Here is a 19,761-nt window from a genome sequence, read left to right on the forward strand (position 1 = left end):
CCCGTACATACTCCTACATACCGCTCTATATGGATATATGAGATCGCCTTGACATTTGTGAGTAGTTCATCAAGAACTATACTCATTTTGTTTTGGCCATGAAAGACAACGACCCCATAAACTCAGCGAGTGACTGACATTAAACCACAAGCACATACACATGTATGGATAAATATCGACATAGTACACGTATACATACGTCTGCGGGTGGGAGAAGCTGTTGCTTTGGGGCCTGCGTAGGCGTCTTCATCGTTATCGTTTGATATTCGCCCCTCATGCAGTCAACGTGCAAAATTATTATTTAATTACAAAAAGTATTTTTTTCATTAATGGGACACTTTCGTAGGGCGCCCCCTATCCCGATTTCTCGCTCTGATAAAATGAGTTACTCGTAGCCTCCTTGTGGCAGTTGCACGTGGCAGCAACAGCTTGAGTATGTGACGAACACTGCACCACTGACACACCGAAATAGGATGGAAAAAAAAGCAGTAAAAGCGAACCCAATTAGAGGCCGTGAGCTGCTGACGCAGTTGATGCAAGTTAATTGGAGCCTGTTGAGTGAGCCGCCACGAGGCAGGCCATATAGCCACGCCACCATCTATGGTAGGTACTACCCGCAAAACCAAATTCCAAACCGAAGTACAAAAAAAATGGGAAACCAGTCAATCCCCATGGACCAAGGAGAAGAAGGTGCATGCGGAAAGTGGATTTAAAATCATTCCCAACAGCTCCTCTGGCCACACAGTGAAATCCGGTTAAGTCTGCCTTCATTTAAATGCGAGGCGCAAAAGTCATTCCACACCCACGGAATCCCCATTTTCGTCCTTTTCATCCATTACTCCTACATGACACCATCAGCATCAGCATGCAGCCTGCAGCATTGATAGCATACATACACATGTACATATCGTATGTAGGTATGTATGTGTGGGGCAGGATGATGCTGTGAGAGTGCGACATATGAGGGCAGCAAATACGCAGAGTTATGCCTGTCCAGCGATGTGGAACCTTTGCGCGTTCCACAACCATCCCCTCACCTCATTCCATGTGTCATTGTCATATTGGCCCTCTCCTCTGGCTGTGTGCGGGTTTGTGGTTCGAAAATTGGGAAACTCAATATGTGATAATGATGGGAGAGAGGCAAGTGCGTGGGGTCCAGTCCAAAATGGTTTAATTGGAATATGTGCACAATGTACAGGCCAGCTCAGGCCAGCTCAGGCCAGTGACTTTTTCGATCCAATTCAAATTCAAATTCCAGCAATTTTCCGTAAGAGTTCATCAAATATTTGCCATTTTAACAGTTATCCATATAAATGTTTATAATGTTTATGGTACCCCCCAAGAATATCCAACGCTTCTCAAAATAAACTTTCGCCCCGTCGTCCGTCACTCGTAAACATTAATAGCTAACCCAAGGGTTAAGGTCATGCAGGGCAAAGTGAAAGTTTGCGAGGGAAGGGTCTGGGGATGGGGTCATACTCGACAAAGAAAAGGCCAGAGAAGACCCCGCTGCCACTGACCATCATCAGTCAGTCAATGACCGTTTCATATGGCAAATAATTGAATTTTTTTTTTGGTTTTTTTTGGTCTTTGCTTTATTTTTGAAAGGGAGTAGAAAAGAAAGAAAAATATCTTTTATATTTGCCAAACGGAGCAGACATTGCGTGGGGCTTGATTTACGAGTTTTCAAATGGCCGCCATTGCTGTTGATGTCGGTGTTTCTGTTGCCCATTGGTGTCGTCGGGTTTTACTATCATAATTTCATAAGCCGTTGAACCAAAGAAATGACACAAACACGAGTAATAAAAAAATAAAAAAAATAATAATCATAAATACATATGTACAGAAGTAAGCCATCCAACCGCATTGCACCACAGAAAATGTGCCCAAAAATTAATCGATTCATATTCATACTAAACAAAAAAGAGAACAGAATTGATACGCTATCGCTGAGCGGCACAGGTCGACTGGCATTTGAGTGTGTAAGAATGTACCACAATTAATACCCATTTAGCCTTCACAAAATTGCTTCTGGCTTGGCATTCATATTTGCCATTTTCTAAGGCTTCTTGGCTAATTATTCTCGTTGGGGGAGAGACAGAGAGAGAGAGAAAACTTTTCATTTGCTGTGAGTGAAAGTGAAAGTGCCATCGGTGTAATGACCAACCAAATGAGAACAACTTTGTTTGCCCTTGCATATTGTTTGCGTTATCGATCCCCTCCTGCCCTGCGCTTGCTTCGTTGTTTTTCCACTTTACTACAGCGAAGCCAATCCACAATTCGATTGGCTCGGTTGAGTGTATCAAAGTTTATGCTTCTGCATTGGCCTTCAAATTCATTCGCAAACTGGCTGAAACATAAATATTTTATGGCTTTCTAAGCGCACTCGCTTCGATGCTAGTTTGAGACAGCGAGGGAAAAAAAAACCAATTCAGCAGGAATTTAATACACTTTCATTTCGGTCCTGGCCGGGTCCAGTTCTGGGTCTGGTTATGGGTCGTTGGGTCTGGGTATGGATCCTTATTGTGGTCTTGGTCAGTGTGTTATGGGAACGTGACTGAATTTGGCAAAAGATTTGCGCAGCACACAAAATGCCATGCCATGGACGATGTAATGTAATTGATATGGCCACACACACGACACACACACACACACACACACACGACACACACATGCTCACTCAAAATCTACAGATTGGAGACCTTCCCCAACTCTCATTTGCTAGTCGTAACGTTCCACGTTAGGCTCGTATGTATGCAAATAAGTTATGATTTGATTTGTACCATTGCAGCAAATTTATGAGTAGTAAGAACCCTGCCATTACGGATGGCTCGACGTTTTTTTTTTGTTGGTTCGCTTCTGGCCTGGTTTCGGCCTCGTTCGTGTTTGTGCTCGTGCCTGGCTCTGACTCTGGCTCTGCAGCTCAATGTTGTTGCCAATTTACATAATGGCTAACGAAACGTTGCCTGCCTGCCTTCCTGCCTGCCTGCATGTGTGCGTGTGCATATGCGAGTGCTACAGATTTGTGAATTTGCAAATTTAAAATACATTTATTAAAATTCACTCCATAAATAACAATCAACAATGATTTTTACAGCCATTAAATGTAAATGCGAAATATCTGTGGTTATTGTTTCGGTCAAGTAAATACTTCAATTATGTGCAGTCACGATGCGCAGTCTACAATGCAATGGAAATTTTTCTTTTATTAAATGATGCCCCAAATACCCTTACAGCTGTGAGAAGTTAGATTCTGTGAGGGTGTGTGACAAGACATAAAAGAATTAAAAGAATGCGGCGTGTGTTTATATGTCTAAAATAAATAACAAAAACCACAAAAACTTCGTAAGTATATTCGGTACTTCTGTAAAGTAAACTTAAAAGGTGCCTAAATTAAATTCATAAAAAAACAAGAAGTAATAAATCCAATAATCAAATTTAAGCCCTCTCAATGTGTTTCTCAATTGAAGCTTTTTTTTTAGAAATGTGTTTAAGCGATTTCAATGCGATTCTAAATTTATTATTTAATTTTTGCTGAATTGGTAGTAGTAGACGTGCTTTTTGGTGTGGATTATGGCTATCCGCCTTGCTCACAAAGTGAGGATAAAACTGTGCGTTTTCTCAATTTGTTTGGGGGAGAAAGAAGTCGTTGTGAAAATTTGCCAAAGATGTTGTGGCTTTATATCTTAAGGTCGCCGAGATCCACGGATTGTGCAGCGGATAAATTATATGCTACGAGTACTGGGTCCACGTACCCAATGGTAGCTATCCAGTTTCCCTTTGGGGCGAGGGTGGGGGAAACTGCAGCCAAAGTATCCATTTGATCACATACAATTACAGCAGTTCAGCATGCCTCAAAGAGTGTGTGCTGGTATGGGTGTGGGTGTGGGTGCGGGTGTGTGAGGGGGTGTGTGTTCGCGTTCTAGTGTTCGGTGAACGCTGTCCGTGTGTTTATTTTGTTAACCAGCACAAAAGTGCCTCAGCCACACTCGCACTCGCAGTCGCAGTTGCAGTTGCAACGCACTTGACCAACTGTGGCACGTGTTGTCGCATTGGCAATAAGCACAGCAGGCACTGCCTGTCCCACAATCCAGCCAGCCAGCCAACCACCCACCCACCCACTCACTCACCCCCTCCCTCTCCACGTCTTTCTGTGGGCGTCGCTTCAGTAATGCTTTTGCTTTTGGTCCAAGGATAAACTTTTATTTTCCAACCATTTTCCGAGTGTCTGTGTGGGTGATTGTGGGTTTTGTGTTTGTGTGACTGTGTGTGTGTGTATGTGTGTGTTCTTCAGGAGCAGTTTTTGCAGCATTCAACCAGGGCTGTAGCAAGAGCCATTATGTATACTTCACCCTTTCGCCCTGCCCCGCTCTGCCCTGTGTCTTATGGCTACCACTTTCTTTCTCATTCCCCGTTTTCTGGTACTGTTTCGGTTTCAGTTTCTGTTTCTGTTTCTGCCTGGTTCATTGGTTCGTTTGTTTTGTTTGCCACACGGTCACGTGTTACTACCTTCAGCGCGACTCGATGTTGCAAGCAGAGTGCAGCACATAAAGCTGCGATACCATTCCCACACCACTGTACTCGTAGCTGCCACGACGTGCTCTGGGCCAACATGCACAAATTTAAACCCACAAAATCCCATAACAAAATGTCAAATGCTGTTGGCGCTTTAACGGGGCTCAGAGAGGGCGGTACGAAGCGGCTAGTTTAAAAATGGTGTCAGTGGAAATAATCATCAACATTTGTGGCACATTTGTTTAGCTGCTGTCCGCATTCATTTCCTGCTGGCTGTCCCTACTTAATTTTCTATTGTCAACTCTATTGCTTTTCATGTAACTGCGGCTCTCTTTTCCGCCGCCCATCTCCACCTCACCAACCCTTTCCATCCCTTTGGTATGTCTGGTTAATTGGGCATCAAAATGCCGCCCTAGTGTAAATTAAATTGCCTGTCAAAAGTGGCCAAAAGCATTTATATCCCATTGTGCATACAATATTCGAGGTACACATTTTTATAAATCTTTTTTTTACACCATTTTTTCCACAGATTGTGTGGTACATTTTTCAATTAACATGTTTGCTTTGAGCCCGAGCCCGTAAATTCCACTCTTTCATTTTGTTATCCTTTTCCTTTTTTTTTTTTTGATGCAACGCGAGTATGTCCAACTAGCCCATGCCGCGCGGGGTCTTTGCCATGGTAGTGGGCGGGGCAGAACAGGAGAGGATGAGGAAAATTTGCATATTTAAGTGAAATTTACGTTGTGGCTGATGTGGAATGTTTATGACGGATATGTTGGCTGACAAGTGTCGAAATTTATGTACACAGGCACTGCATACATACATGCATATACATTAAGGAAAACACAAACAAACACGCACATCTAGCCACACACAGTCGTGTACATACACTGAGGGAAATGAAAAGGTCACTTGGAATGAGCTTTTTAAATCTAGTTTCCAGTAGTTGTTCGAGCATATTCCTCAAACGAAACCCTTTGTCCTCTTTTTACATATTTAATATAAAGATCATCTCTCTTTGCTTCAATTGTGTTTCTCCTTCAGGGTACCTGAACTGCAACCCCATTTGATTTGGCTTTCCTTTTTTTCCTTCTTTTTTTTTGTCGCAGTGCACTGAAGTGTTTTTTTTTTGCTGGACGTATCAAAAGCATTTTTATTTCACATTTTGTAATTAGCATTTTGTATTTCTTTCACGATCCGAGCAGAACAAACCCGAGCTGGCACTGGACTCAGCTGTGGGTCCACACATTAGCTAGCACTTCATTTGAGCGTTGCCTTTGAGCAGATGGGGAGATTATGACTAACTACGCCAGTTCTGGCATGCTATGGATACCAATTAGTGAGATCTTTGCAGATTTAACCTTTCATTGGTGCCAGTTTTTCCAAGGATACGTGATCCCAGTCTCCTCCTCCTCCTCCTCCTCCCCTATTTGCAGTAAATTCAATGCTTATTTTATTTTGCAGCTTCCGTCCGGTCGAGTCAGTCAGTCAGTCAGGCGTTGACGGCACTGATACACACATGCACACAAAGACGGGGGGTAGAGCACGAGGCAGAGTCGGATCCGCCTGTTTGTCTGTGCACTTCCCATCGTCGGCCATTGTGCCACCGTCTGCCTGCCTCTGCAGCCCATCCCTTGGGTTGTGGGGCGTTGGGTCTCCCCTCCTACTGATTTGACAATTCAAATACAATGCATGCCAGTGGCACATACAAGTAAATACACAAATGCGAGGACAAACTGAGCTCCGATGTGTTGTCCTGGCATGGAAGTCAATTTCTCTGCATATGTCTGTGTGTGGCAGCCACATCTGCAACATTTTCCTCCTTCCCATAAGAATGCAGGCAGCCCATTCAATGGACTAAAAGACATTCAGTTCAATCATGTTGGATGCGGGTGCTGGCATCCTCCATATTTGAGTTATGCAGCGTGTGCAATTCCTTGAAAGCGGCTTAAGTGACAGAACACACGAGTATATGAATCGAAAGTTTAATTAAAAATAAGTCGCGCCATTTGCCATCGAACAATGTCCATTCATAGCGGCAAAGAGCAGTTGCAACCCGATGCCGATATTCAACATGTGAACATTAAATGCAACTCAAGTCACCATCCAACCAATCAACCGTGTCCACTGCGTGGGAGAGTGATGAGTGTTCTAGGGCTGGAAAAAGATAGTACTTGCGACTACTGTGAATATTTTCGTGGCTGGAAGAGCTGGCAGCTATTATCAGGCATATTTGGTGTGTTTGTCGGAGCCGTGTCTGCATAGGCAGAACAATGCTGAAACTAACTAATTTGCCCATTAAGCTGTGACTGAGGCTGAGTCATTGGCAGCTCATTAATGCCCCGCCGAAGAGTGGGTGTGGCATAATTTTTGTGGCATCTTACATGCTGGCCCCTCCAAAACCGAATGTAGTCAGGGATGCCAGCAGGGGGGAGTGGAGTGTATCTATGACGTCAGCCTATGCAGCAGCAGATAATTCATTTGCCTTTGCCTCGTTTTGGGTTCAGTTTTTGGGTTCGATTTTCACTTTTGCCAAAGCAGACAAAGGAAAAGAGCAAAAGATATGGATAGAGAGAGAGGGAGAGTGAAGGAGAGGGAGAGAGAGAGGCGAACGAGACAGAGCTTAAATTTAAATAAATGCTTTGAAGCACACTAAAAGCGATTTATCTTTGTCGATTGTGGATTACGAACATGCTATAGCTACCCTCTATTCCCATGCTGGTACCGCTGGCTGCCGCCTCACCCTCATCGCCAGCCCCTCTTCAAATCCCTCAAATAAGGGGGAAAAAAAAACATTTTTCATATTGTGTCAGCAACGAGTCTTTTCTTTCTCTCTCTCTCTCTCTCTGTGTGTGTGTGTGTGTGTGTGTGTGTGTGTGTTGTGCGTCTGTTTGGACAAAGAATTGCCAGTCAACGTATGTAAGAGCAGGGGAGCAGGGAGCAGCTGCTGCCCCTGCTACCCTTTCTCTGAAACCTCTTTCCTTCTCTCGCCTACTGTTTGTTCGACCGTTCGTCCGTCCATCCGTCCATCCGACTGTCTGTGTGCTGCTCATCAGGCTTCGTTTTATTGATTAATCGTTTGCTGCTACTTTGCCAACTGCTGCTTCTTGTTCTTCCTTTGGTCACATTAGCGCCTCTTCTACCACTTCTTCCTTTTGCTCCTTCCCCTTCCCCCCTTACCCACCCCCTCACCCATGTTCTTTATGGTGTTCATGGAGTACTTCTTCTTCTACCAATTGGCCAATTTTGCGCTGCATTGCGCCATCCATTTTGCGGGCTTTAAGAGGAACTTTCACCAAGCGCCCTCGCAGCGGATACGGAATTTTTATTGGGTGGTGGAAGAGAAAGTTTTTCCTTGAATGTGTTGGGGGGGGGGGGAGGGAGAAACTTTGAAGTTGGGAAAGGGGGGAGTAAGCTGAAGCCTGACACAGATGATGTCTGTTTGTTGGTTCGTGGAGGGTGGTGGTGGGGTTGGGGAAGGGAAAACGATTCAATTAGGAATCGATAGTTTCCTTTCCAAGGCAAATAGATTGCAAATTCCATCATCTGTGCTCCGTTGTAATACTCTGGGATCTTTCCAGCTCAAGTCCGGATGGTGTATGTATGTATGTACATACAAATGCATGTCATGATATTCAATTTGCGGCTATTGGTTTAAAAGAAACTGATTGGAACTGATTGCCGCTAAGCATGTACTACGAGTAGAAAGATATACATATGTGAACATAAACTGCCATCTTCGAAAAATATATGTAAGTTTATCCTGCGATCAGTTTCAATCTATCAATTGAAAATGCCTGAGAAACATTTTTAGATCCATCTATCTATCCTTTCAACCTTTCTTTTCTGGTACGATGCTTGTGACTTGAACCACAACACTTATCCAATATATGTATTTACATACATATGTATGTATGTATGGATGGGGAGAGTCAACCCATCTTTAAGCCCCCTTGAACCTAAGTAGATTCCATCAATCTGGAATCTGTCGCCAGATGCTTCCACCTTTCTGCGGATTATCTGAAAGATCCAGCCAGCACCCACACAAAAGTCGATAAATTATTAGATTGAAAATGAAAGCAAACCAAATGAAAAAATAAAGGAAAAGGGAAAAGAGAAATGAAAAAAAGGTGGAAACTAACGCAAAAGTTGAGCTTACCAAAGGGAAAAAGGAAAGCGAACAAAAAAGATTATTGGAACACCGGAAAGTTTTCCTTTTTTTTGCTTTTTCTGTGTTGTTTCTGGCTGTCGTCTTGCACATGTGTCCAGCCGCAGAATTTGAATGGGTCGTGGTGGTATGGCGGTGTAGCAGGGGGAGGGAAGGGCGACAAGAAACAAGGACTGGGACATGATGATGGGCGGAATGTGGAGCTAACAAAACGGCGCTGTAGTGTAATATAGCTCGCTGATGTCAGCTGTCGCCAGTCGACAACAGCAGCAGCAGCAGCATCAGCAGCAGCAGCAAAGCGTTTATGGCCCAAACACCTAAGCAAATATGAGAGAGGAGAGTGTTCTTGTGTGTGTGTGCCTGTCTGCCTGTGTGTGGGTGTTGTATGTACGTACATAAGTGAGAATGCGTGTAAAGTCTGTGTAATCAATCATTTATGAAATTACGCTACTTCCGCTTTTGACAATTTTCTTTCAACGACAAACCCAGCCAACCCACCAATAACACCCACTCTCACTCACCCGATGACGTAAGGTTATGTGATGTGATATGTTATGTGTGCGTCGCTGTATATGTGCGTATGTAAAATGCAAATTTACACACACTAAAGCACTGCGTGGGTGTGTGGGTGTGGGTGAAGTAAATGAAACACACGCGCCGTCAAAGCAAAGCAAAAAAAATGTTATCAGCTGTCGGGGGCGGGGTCGGGGTCGGGGCAAAGGAAAACAAAAATTATGCACATCAAATCGAAATCTTCGATGGGAATAGATTATGGCCCACAATAAAGTGTATTAAAACAAAACAAAAAACTTACTAATACTGCTTCACATACACACATACATATGTAGGCATGAGTATAAATATATACATATATACACATGTGGGAGCAGGCGTGGCATAAACGTTGCCTGTGGGCCAACAACGCACAGGAACTGAAGTTTGAAGATTCACAAATTGAAATTTAATACGGAGTAAATACACGTACTTACATGCGTATAAATGTAAGACCGGACTAATTGCTAGCGTATTTCCCTTAATATATAAGCCACATACATAATGGCTGATATAGGCTGAATTGATCAGCTAAGGTACATACATATAAAGTCTGAAGGTACTTCAAAATAATTTTAATTTATTCCATTCAACTATAAAGCACTAGAAATATGAAGGGTGATGATATTCCTGGTATTCTTCTATGTGTTCTGTATATCCAATTCGCATGCATGTTTTTCTGAATAATTTATATTCATCCTACCTCTACCTGCTATTTCTTGTTAGCAATTTCTAGTCGTTTCTTTTCATGCAATTACTGTTAAGCTACCTCAGAATCTAACCCAAAAGGAGCCCAATTCGGAAATGAATTTCCACAAAAAGCGAACCCTCTGCCATTCTCTATGCGGTGGTGCAATGAAAATGATTGAAATTTACTTGAATATGTCCCAGATAATCGAATGACCGCATTTATGAGACCATCAAAAGGGCCTTGGGTCTGGAGCAGCCCTATTTCGGGTGCCCACCCCATACAAAATGATTTTCTGACCACAAGCAAGACAAATGTGGGCTTGAGGTAAGGCTCGTGCGGGTCCCTCTCCGTTCCCGGTACAGTGAGATTCCCTTTGCGGTTTGCCACAATGTCAAGCTTTTTGTGACTAATTAGACAAAGTTGTGGTTATATCAGTTGAATCATACATATAAATACATATATACGGGCATTTATATGTTCGAGGGGCAGTCTTAAGAGCCAGTTATGATGACCATCTGTGGTAAAGGCCAACATAATTAATTTAAATCAACTACAACTTGATCGGCATCTTTGGATTCGAGCCCTGATTCTGACACTGACACTGTCCGAGGAGTCCGTGCCAGCATGGTCTGCTGGCCATGTGCAAAAACGTGTTTCAGGCCGAAGCAGCCTCATGCTGGAATATGTTTGCGGCCCGAGAACCAAAGACCGAGGCTGAAGCCGCTTGCTGAATGGCCAAGAGAGAGAGAGTGTGGTGAGAGGAGAGAGAAGGGAAGCGCGCGCAATTGAAATATTTGAAATATATTGCGGCTGGAAATCAGAAACCCAAAAAATTAAGCTAATTTCGTTTTAGTTTGTGCATAAATTGAATAAAAGACATATTTTCTATTGCATAACCCTAAATAAATGTTGTGGATTTTTGTCGGAAATGAAAACGAATCAGTACACTTTTCGAAACTTATATAAACTGCAGAAAAGTTTGCAGAATCTCCAAAACCCCAAAGTCATGTAGGAGAGAGAGAGAGAGAGAGGGTGAGAGGGAGAGCTCTGCTGACAGCTGAAACTGAGAGAGAGAGAGCCGCTCTTTGCTTGGCCGCTGTTGGAAAAACTGCTCTATCTCAGGCTCTCTCTCTGCTTTCACCTGATTTCCAATTGAAATTCCCAAAGAGAGGATACACAGGCGGAGAGCGAGAGCGAGAGAGAGCCAGAAATGTTTCGAACTAGAATGTCATGTTAAGACTGCTCTCTCTTTCTCTCTGCGTACCCTATATCCTACGCTATAGCTATCCAACCACCCACCACCACTCACTCTATCGTATAGTTTAAAGCCCTACCCTGCCAGCTTGTTGTTGTTGCTTTTGTGGCTGCACAGCGCATTAAATGTGTGCCACCAGGCGTATGCGTAATTTAAATTTAAATTTGTGTGTGTACATATATATGTCTGCTGCTCCCGGCACCTGCAACCAACCAACCAACCAACCAACCCACTTCCACAGTCAACTACCCATTGCCTGTTACCCTACCCCTCGCTCCATCTACCCAGCACCTCCCCCACCCCACATCATGTGTATTTTTGGCCTGAAACGTCGTTGTCGTTGTTGTTGTTGTTGTTGTTGCTGCTGTCTGCTTAGCATTTGCCTCAAGTTTTGTTAATCAGCGCAATTCACATTTCGTTTTTTTTTTTGCAGCATGCCCTCGGCACCTCCTTCTCGTCCTGCTCTCTGAGATTTTTCAGTATTCAAAAGGTTTTTCCTTTGCGTACAGAGACCCTCATTAGCGTAGTCATTGTTTCTGGCCACCAAACCACACACCCGCAGCGCCTCACCACCCCCTCACCGACCATTTTCACGTTTTCAGGTTAAGGCAAGAAATCTTTGGCCAGCACTTGACAAATAATTACCAATTATATGAAACAGACATCAAATATGCAACCAAAATTGCTCTCAACCCTATCTCTTTCTCTCTCTCCCTCTCGCTCGCTCGCTCTATCTGCCTCTCGCGCTCAGTGTGCGACAGCTGCAGCCAGACTTAAGTGCCACAAATTAACCGCAATGTGGACTACACTCACACTCTGCCTGCTCCTGCTCCTGCTCCGTCTCCGCCTTTGCGCAAACTGCCACTGCCACTGCGACTGCCTTGTCCCGGCAGCCTCATAATTACGCTTCGGAAATGCGAAATCCTGGACCAGCGAGTCCTGGCTGTGGTTATGGGCCGCAGCCGGAATGAGCTCTCAATGAGCCAGTGCACCGGGCGAAAGACAGACGATATTTCGCGGATGATTTTTGGATTGGTTTTAAATTGAACTCCAAAACTTCACTTGAAATAAGTACACTGCGGCCAAATCGGAACACTCTAAATGTATGGCTAAGGAATTTAAATTTCTCTCAGTGCAGATTACTGCTTTAAGTGTTTTTTCCCCTTTTTGGTGGCCCAACTTGAATAATTAATGAGGAAACCAAAAATGTCACGCGGTGCGGAAATGTTTCTGACCTGGCCTGGAATGACTATAGAGATGGAGGGCGGGGGATGAGGCCAACTCATTGTTCGAGAGGTCACCGGCCCCCCATTTAATTTGAAAAGATAACTCACCTTGCAGTCGTCGCACTGGTTGATCAGCGAGTAGACCTGCCGACAGTCGAAGCGGAAGAGGATCTCGGCCAGCTCGCAGGTGATGCGATTGGCCAGGGAGTCCACCTCCAGCAGGTCGCTGAGAATGCGTACGCACTCGCCCCTGTCCGAGAGGGTGGCGTTGAGGGCCAGCGTGTGCAGGGCACTGAACACGCTCCGCTCGCAGCAGTTTCGAAGGCGCAGCGTCCGCAGACGCTTCAGCAGCTCCGCGGGCGACTCCAGGCCACACAGATGCTGCGCACTCGACTCGGCGGCATCGCCCAGATAATCAAGGCACTGTTGTTGCTCCTCATTCTCGGCGTCAGCGCCAGCGCCAGCGTGCAAGTGCCCCTGCTGCGGCTGCTGCTGCTGCTGCTGGTCTGCTGTGTCGAGGTGAATCTGCGGCTGGGCATGCAGATGGCTGTAGGACAACGTTGGCGCTGCCGCCGCATCCGCATCATCGCTGCTGGGGCTGGCCATGGTGGAGGATGCAGCCGCACTCTCCCCCAGCTCCAGCTCCAGCTCATCGTCCTGGTCGGCCTCTGTGGTAGTGGGTATGTCCGTGACCGGAGGATCCCCATCGCTGCGATCTCGCTCCCTGCGCACACGCGACATCACTCGATTGCTGTGGCCCAAGCGCATCTGGGATGTCTTATAGTTTACGAAATACTTGGCTTTATTGTTACTGCTGACGCTCCTCTTCGACACGGACCCCTCTCCGGCCGCTGCTGTCCGTTTCTGTGGCAATGGCTGCTGTTCGGCGCAGGAACGCGGACACGTTGGTGGCCCAGGTCCCTCATCGACCCAGGCCATGGGCAGTGTGCCAGCCGAGCACTGACCCTGAAAGGAAGCAAAACAATTTAATTGAGTAAAGGAGTAAATCAGCAATAAAGTTACTCAATAAACCCTCACACCCTGCCCCTAAAATGTCACCCCCATGAAAGCCCATCCCCAAAATAAAATACGAGTATCCAGGGATTATCTTCTAATGATATGGATGTGCTGCTGCTTTCTGTTCTGATGATTCTGTGTCTGTGTTAAATGGTTCCTAGGTGCCTCTCTTCTGGCATTTATTAATTTGTAATCCATGTGCTGTGCTGTGCGTGTGTGTGTGCCAATGCCGCTAAGAGTAAAATAGTAATTCGATTGTCCAACCAGATAATTACAATATTTGCATTAATTTCTGTCGAATATTCGCATTCACATCTCACAATTTCGTGTTTCGGTTACTGCTGATTCCCGTAGTCGTAGCCTGGCATCCACGTTCCGTCCCCAATTAACTGTTTTTGTGTGATTTTAAAATTAAACCATCCAACTGTGATATGCACACACACACACACACACACACACACACTGAAACACTAGGGCTGGCGGGTGGGGGGCGGGGGAAGGGGGAATTCCCCAGGCACTGGGGTACATACAGAATAAGAGCAAAACAAAAGGCAGCTGCAAAAACAAAAAGTACTCTGGTATATTGAAAAACTTTTACACGACTAACAACAACAGCGAAAGTCATAAAGTGCAACAACAAAGAGCGCCAGAGAGAGAGAGAGAGAGAGAGAGAGCAAGAGAGGCAGGGATAGAGCAACAACAATAGCAAATAGAAGCTAAAGCTGGTAACAGAACCGAGCAGAACAGAACAACCCAAAGGGAACAACAAGGGGGTGCAATGAGTGCATAAAGAGCTGATGTTTTTCGTTATTAAAATGACCGCACTTCGTTGGAATTTTCCACATCCTTGCATGAGACTCAAGGCAACGGCCAAAACAACAAGTACAACAACAGCCGCATTATGGCAATGGCAGCAGCAGCAGGAGGTGGAGGAGCCGTTGAAGAATTTCCGTAAAATACTTTACGGCATTTACTATCAATATTGAATGACACCAAACAGCAGCAGCAGCATCAGCAGCATCAGCAGGAGGATGAGGAGGAGCAACAGCAGGAGCTGGTTGCAGCAGAAGAAGCTTAAAACAATTTTCGACTTAAACAGCTACCTCACCGGAGCATGAATATTTATGAGCTCAAGTGGTGGGTAGGGGGGGAATTTGTAATCCCCAGGCGTTTGATGCATTCTTATGTAGTCCTGTATATACATACAGACTGCTGACAGCAGGCAAGATGGCTTGGAAATTATCCGGATTACCCAGTTTATTTAACATATGTATGTACATACATACATACGCATGTGTGTGTGTTTATGTATGTACTCAACTCTTTTCAGCACTGGATGCTTTACGAGCCCATTGATACGTGAATGCTATCAGAAACATTGCAAAAAATAAATTATAATAATAATATAATATTAATTAATATTAATTCTAAGAAAAGTAAATGAAATATGTACATATGTACATATACATATATATATATATGCAAGTATGTGCGTATGAGGAATCTACGACTGAAAGCAATTCCAAGAGTACTCCGTTTGCTCAGCATCAACTCTGCTCGACTGGTCATTGGGATGGGATGGGATGGGATAGGATGGAATGCGATGCTCTCTGACCCTTTGAACTTTCCAGCCGTGAGTAATATGCAACAATCAACAACTCTCGATTGCTGCGTGTCCTGTGTGCCCTTTTCCTCATTTCCTCCTTGCCATGCCATCCCACGTTCATGTTCCCCGGGCAATAACAATAAGCAGAGAATTTCACTTGCAGCACGCACAGATATTCCCTGGCTACGGCTACGGGCGAATTGATGGTGTGGGGTCTTAACTCAAATGAAAAATCATACAAAAGAGAAACTAATACAGCTAAACATACCATCCCACACACACACACACACACACAACACAGAGAGAGGGAGAGTGTGTTAGAGGAGCACGTGTACAGGCAGCCATTGTTGATTTAATGGCCGACCAGCTGTGGCCCAATGCACAACAATGCGGCCTCAGCAAGGGGAATGGCGGATGGTGGTGAATGGCCAACGGAAGGGACCACTGGCAATGGGGGGAATGGACACATCCCATACACAATGCAGGGGTACAAAAAAAATATAAAGATAAATTCCTCAATTCCGCAGCAGGCCAAATAAGAAATTACAATTTGTGTATCAGAAAAGGTTGCAAAGCGTAGCCTACCCCACCCCACACCCTGCCCCACCCCACCGCTCTCTTCGGACAACTTTGTGAAACTTTCAAGCTCTTCCACTTCATCATGCGAAACTTTGATAATGAGAAAACATTTCAAGTTGAAGCACAACTAAAACCGATTAATAATTAATTTATGCATATTCAATTTCAAGACAAGCCAAAGCTGTGATAATTTCCTGAAGAATGAGGGGATTTATAGATTGAGTTTGTATTTTGTATCACTCGGAAGTGCAGAGCCTACTAAGAGCCTGCCGAAAGAGTCATGAATTTGTAATGCCACAGCCACAAATACCACACGGACTCGTATCATCAGGCTCAGGCTCAGGCTCATGCTCTAATATTTCCTGATTGTTTAATGCCACTGCAATGTGTTAAAATCCTATGCAGTTGGAATGCCAGTGAGAGGAGCATGAAATATTCATAGCTGGTCAGGGGACAACTGAAATTGCAACAGGAATTTCAATACACACAACACAGAGCAGGGCAGTGAAGAGCAGGGGGCATGGCCATGGGCAGTGGACGAGAGCAGCGGCATGGGCAGTGGACACATGGCTGCAGGATGAAACATTCATGAGTTCAGGTCAGAGCATTTCTCTGGCCCTCTCTCTCACACCCTCTCTTCACAGCTCTCTCTACCATGGGCTAAAGTATTCCTTTTCAAGTTGTCATTAACTTTGGTGTGGACCTGAAAGTGAAGGACAGGACAGGACAGCCGAGACGGGACGGGACCTCCATTGTAGCCGAAACAACAAGTTGCAGGAGACGCCTGTCCAATCAGGCCTGCTGGCTGCCGCTCTTTCTCTTCGCGTTCTTTTTTTTTCTCGGTAGGACATTGCACATACCAAATAAAAAGTGGTGAAGGAGGAGCAAAAAGCTCAAACAAAGCCCTGTCATAATGGAGTATGCATTATGGCTAATGGCACACGCAGTGGTAGTAGGAGACTTACATACATACTGACATACATACAAACATATGTATAGATAGCTGGGCATGTCCTTTGTGACTGTGATCCTTTGTGCCAGGTTGTGAAAGGCGGGTCCACAATGTCTAGTAAGCCACGAAGGGCGAAAGGCGAAGGGAAGGGCCGAGTTCCTAAATGCTTAGACAATGAAAACGGACTGGCCTAACAATGATGTCAGCCACAGGGTAGAGCGGGTCGTATGGGGGGGGGGGCCAAGGAGGTTGAGTTGTCGCCGCAGGAGGAGCTGTAGCTGTAGCTGTAGCTATACCACTGCCAGTACCACTTGACCCATGACAGTTTAGGCCAAGCGACAATCAGCGTGCAAATGTATTCTGATGGATATGTGTGTACGTCTCCATCTCCATCTCCGTCGCTGTCTCTCCCTCTCTTTCTTGGACTGTGAACCTTCCACCACCAATCCTTTTACACTTACATGGCCTAAACATGTAATGCCTTGATTAGGGAATATACTCATACATTCCGCCAAAGGGAGGGAGGGTCGCTGTGCTCCGGGAAAATACTCGTATTATTCAAAGCAAGGGGGCGCCGGCTTGAGGGCAATAGAAATCTCTGGCCTGTCCGCGGATGGCGGCAACAACAACAGGAACGTCAACTTCTGGGGCCAAAGAGGGCGAGAAAAAAAACCCAAAGTGCACTTGAGCTAAACACCAACAAGCTGCAACAACTGCAACATTTTGCAGCATCTGCTGGTGGAGCAGCCAGAACAGAACAGAACAGAACAACAGCTGCGATGGCAAATGGCAAACGGCAAGCGGAACCGACAACACTTTAAATGTTACAGCTTAACCTCGACGGGCAATTCAAACAATGCACTCTCTCGCACATACATACGTATGTATACTGATACGGCATGGCATACACCACACACATATGCCACTACGCCTGTGTGTGTGTGTGTGTGTGTCAAATTTTAACGCCTGTCAACAATTCAAGCTGGGGAAAAAGAATGCAACTGCAACGGCAAACGACAAACGACAAACGGCAATGGAAACACAACAACAGCCCAAGAACATGTCGCAAGCAGCACTCAAAATTTCAAATGCATGCATACAAAACTGTGTGTGGGTGTGTGTGTGTGTGATACCCTGTAATAACAGGGGGCGAATAGCTTAAAGCAGAGAAAGCGCAGCGCTTTGCCATTGTTTGGCGAGAATCTTTTTTAGCTGCTTCGCTAGTCAGCGGATTGCAATAGGATTTGCAATTTGCGAAGCATATAGGCTAGGCAACCATCCCCCAGTCAGAGCTGTGAGAGTAGTCCCTGGGAGGTATCAAATATTCGTTTAGTCCGACATTTCCTCTTACATATTTATGCAGTGTGTCAGGCAGGGCAAAAAGTGTAGATGTGTTGTGCAGAAGCGTAAAAATGTGACAGGCGACACGGATACTGAGTGCGAAAGAGAGAGAGTGGGATGGGCACCCACATCCACACACACACACAGACACACACAGTGACAGTCATAGGCACAGACACAGACACATGGCCGCGTTGACGTGGCTGGTAGGCCGCAAGGGACAGGCGTGGCAGGAGGCACACGGCGAAGAGAGAGTGGATGGGTAGGGGGAGGGGGAAACATTGGGCGTAGGCAAATTGTTTGTCACATGGCAGTGCCAGCTCCGTGCCCAAAACGGGGGTTGGGGGTTGGCCCCATCCCTTGCCATTTCACCTTGATGCTCGTTGGATTCGTTGCCGTTTTGTTGTCAAAATCATAAACATGCACCAGGCCTGGCTACACCAGCCTCCACCAGCCTCCACGCCCCCACTCGCAGGCACATGGCTTTCGTCTCTCCCTCTCTGTCTGTCCACCTGTCTCTCTCTCTCTCTCTCTCTTGCCGCCTGCTCGTTGAGATTCAGTTGCAGTCGCAGTCGCAGCCATTTCGCATTGTTTTGCACATAGTCGATCTGCACGCATTTGCCAGCTGCATTGCTTTGCATAACAAGTGTAATCCTGCAGCTCAGGAGCGCTCTGCACCGCCACTGCTACCCACCACCACTCAGTGGGTCTTCTTCACAATTATGCAACAATTTTCAATGTGCAATTGGCAGGCAGATGGCTAAAGGGAAAGGCAAACGAGCTCACCAGCGGATATCTAATGCAAATAAAGCGGAAATTGTTTGCCCAACACCAAGGAACTTTTGCACCCTACTTGGTTCCCTTCTCTTGGCACTTGTGAGCCGTCAACTCAGTGTGTGTGTGTGTGTGTGTGTGGGAGAAATAAAAAAAAATACAAATTACCATTGGTAAAATGTGAATTCCGAGCCGGAACGAGCAGGGAGCGAGCGTCCTTCTTCCATTCGGGACAATTACAGTTCGTGCATAATTCAGGGAACACTCCCCAAGGTCTACTCGAATGACACAAAGTGTTTCAGCACGCAACTAAAGACAGCTAAATTGAGTGCGGGAGTGCTGGGTTCGTACAGGTCCTTATGGTGTGTTTTACACAGATTTGGGGACACTTTTCCTCGGTTCTTGGAACTGATTTTGATGGCAATTACAAGTATTAATCCCAGCTACAGCTATAGTTTTTTTTTTGTTGTTGTTGCTTTTCTTTTGAGCTGCTCCACATTGAAGCCGCTTCCTTATCGAGGCAAATATTTACCCATCTTATGTCCTTTTCAAACAACACACATACACACACACACACTGACACGCACGAACAGATGCCTGATTACGCTTTGAAGCTAATGCAATAATGCAGAAATTATGTTATGTGCCCCATTATCAAAGGCAATCGATCAACTCGAGCAGCAGGCCAGGCAGAGTCGATTGAAGAGGTTGGTCGGTAGGCGGGGTGGGGGCGTGGTGTCAGGGTGTCGGGCTGTCGTTGTGTCGGGGTGTGGAAGAGGCAGACCTGCAGGGCGCCCATCAATTTAATCATATTTAAACAGCGCCGCGTGTATTTATCACTCATTATTTATGCATATATCAATCCATCCATCTATATGGCCACAAGGCCCCCATTATCGGGCAAACAACGGCAGAAACTTTGGGCGAAAAAACCGCGCCCAAAAAGTAAAAAAGAAAGCGAAAATTGAAGGAGTGAAGGGTGAAAGATGTGAACCCTGCAAAGGGATATTCAGGGACGCACCTGTCTGTCTGTCACATCACATTTTTGTTTGCCTAACACACACACACACACACACTTCCACATA

The 19,761-nt window shown here is 45.5% G+C and overlaps 1 protein-coding gene across 5 annotated transcripts in view; it reads right to left on the reverse strand.

Annotated features, from left to right (window-relative positions):
• Positions 1-19,761, reverse strand: part of LOC111070981 — a 37,175-nt gene that overhangs the window by 7,565 nt on the left and 9,849 nt on the right. For all 5 annotated transcript variants that reach the window (XM_041592861.1, XM_041592860.1, XM_041592859.1 and 2 more), the window contains one exon: positions 12,516-13,373. In XM_041592861.1, the coding sequence (XP_041448795.1) occupies positions 12,516-13,373 (858 nt within the window). The remainder of the gene's footprint in view (positions 1-12,515; positions 13,374-19,761) is intronic.

The sequence above is a fragment of the Drosophila obscura genome, unplaced genomic scaffold (assembly GCF_018151105.1).
Source record: "Drosophila obscura isolate BZ-5 IFL unplaced genomic scaffold, ASM1815110v1 contig_186, whole genome shotgun sequence".
Lineage (NCBI taxonomy): Eukaryota > Metazoa > Arthropoda > Insecta > Diptera > Drosophilidae > Drosophila > Drosophila obscura.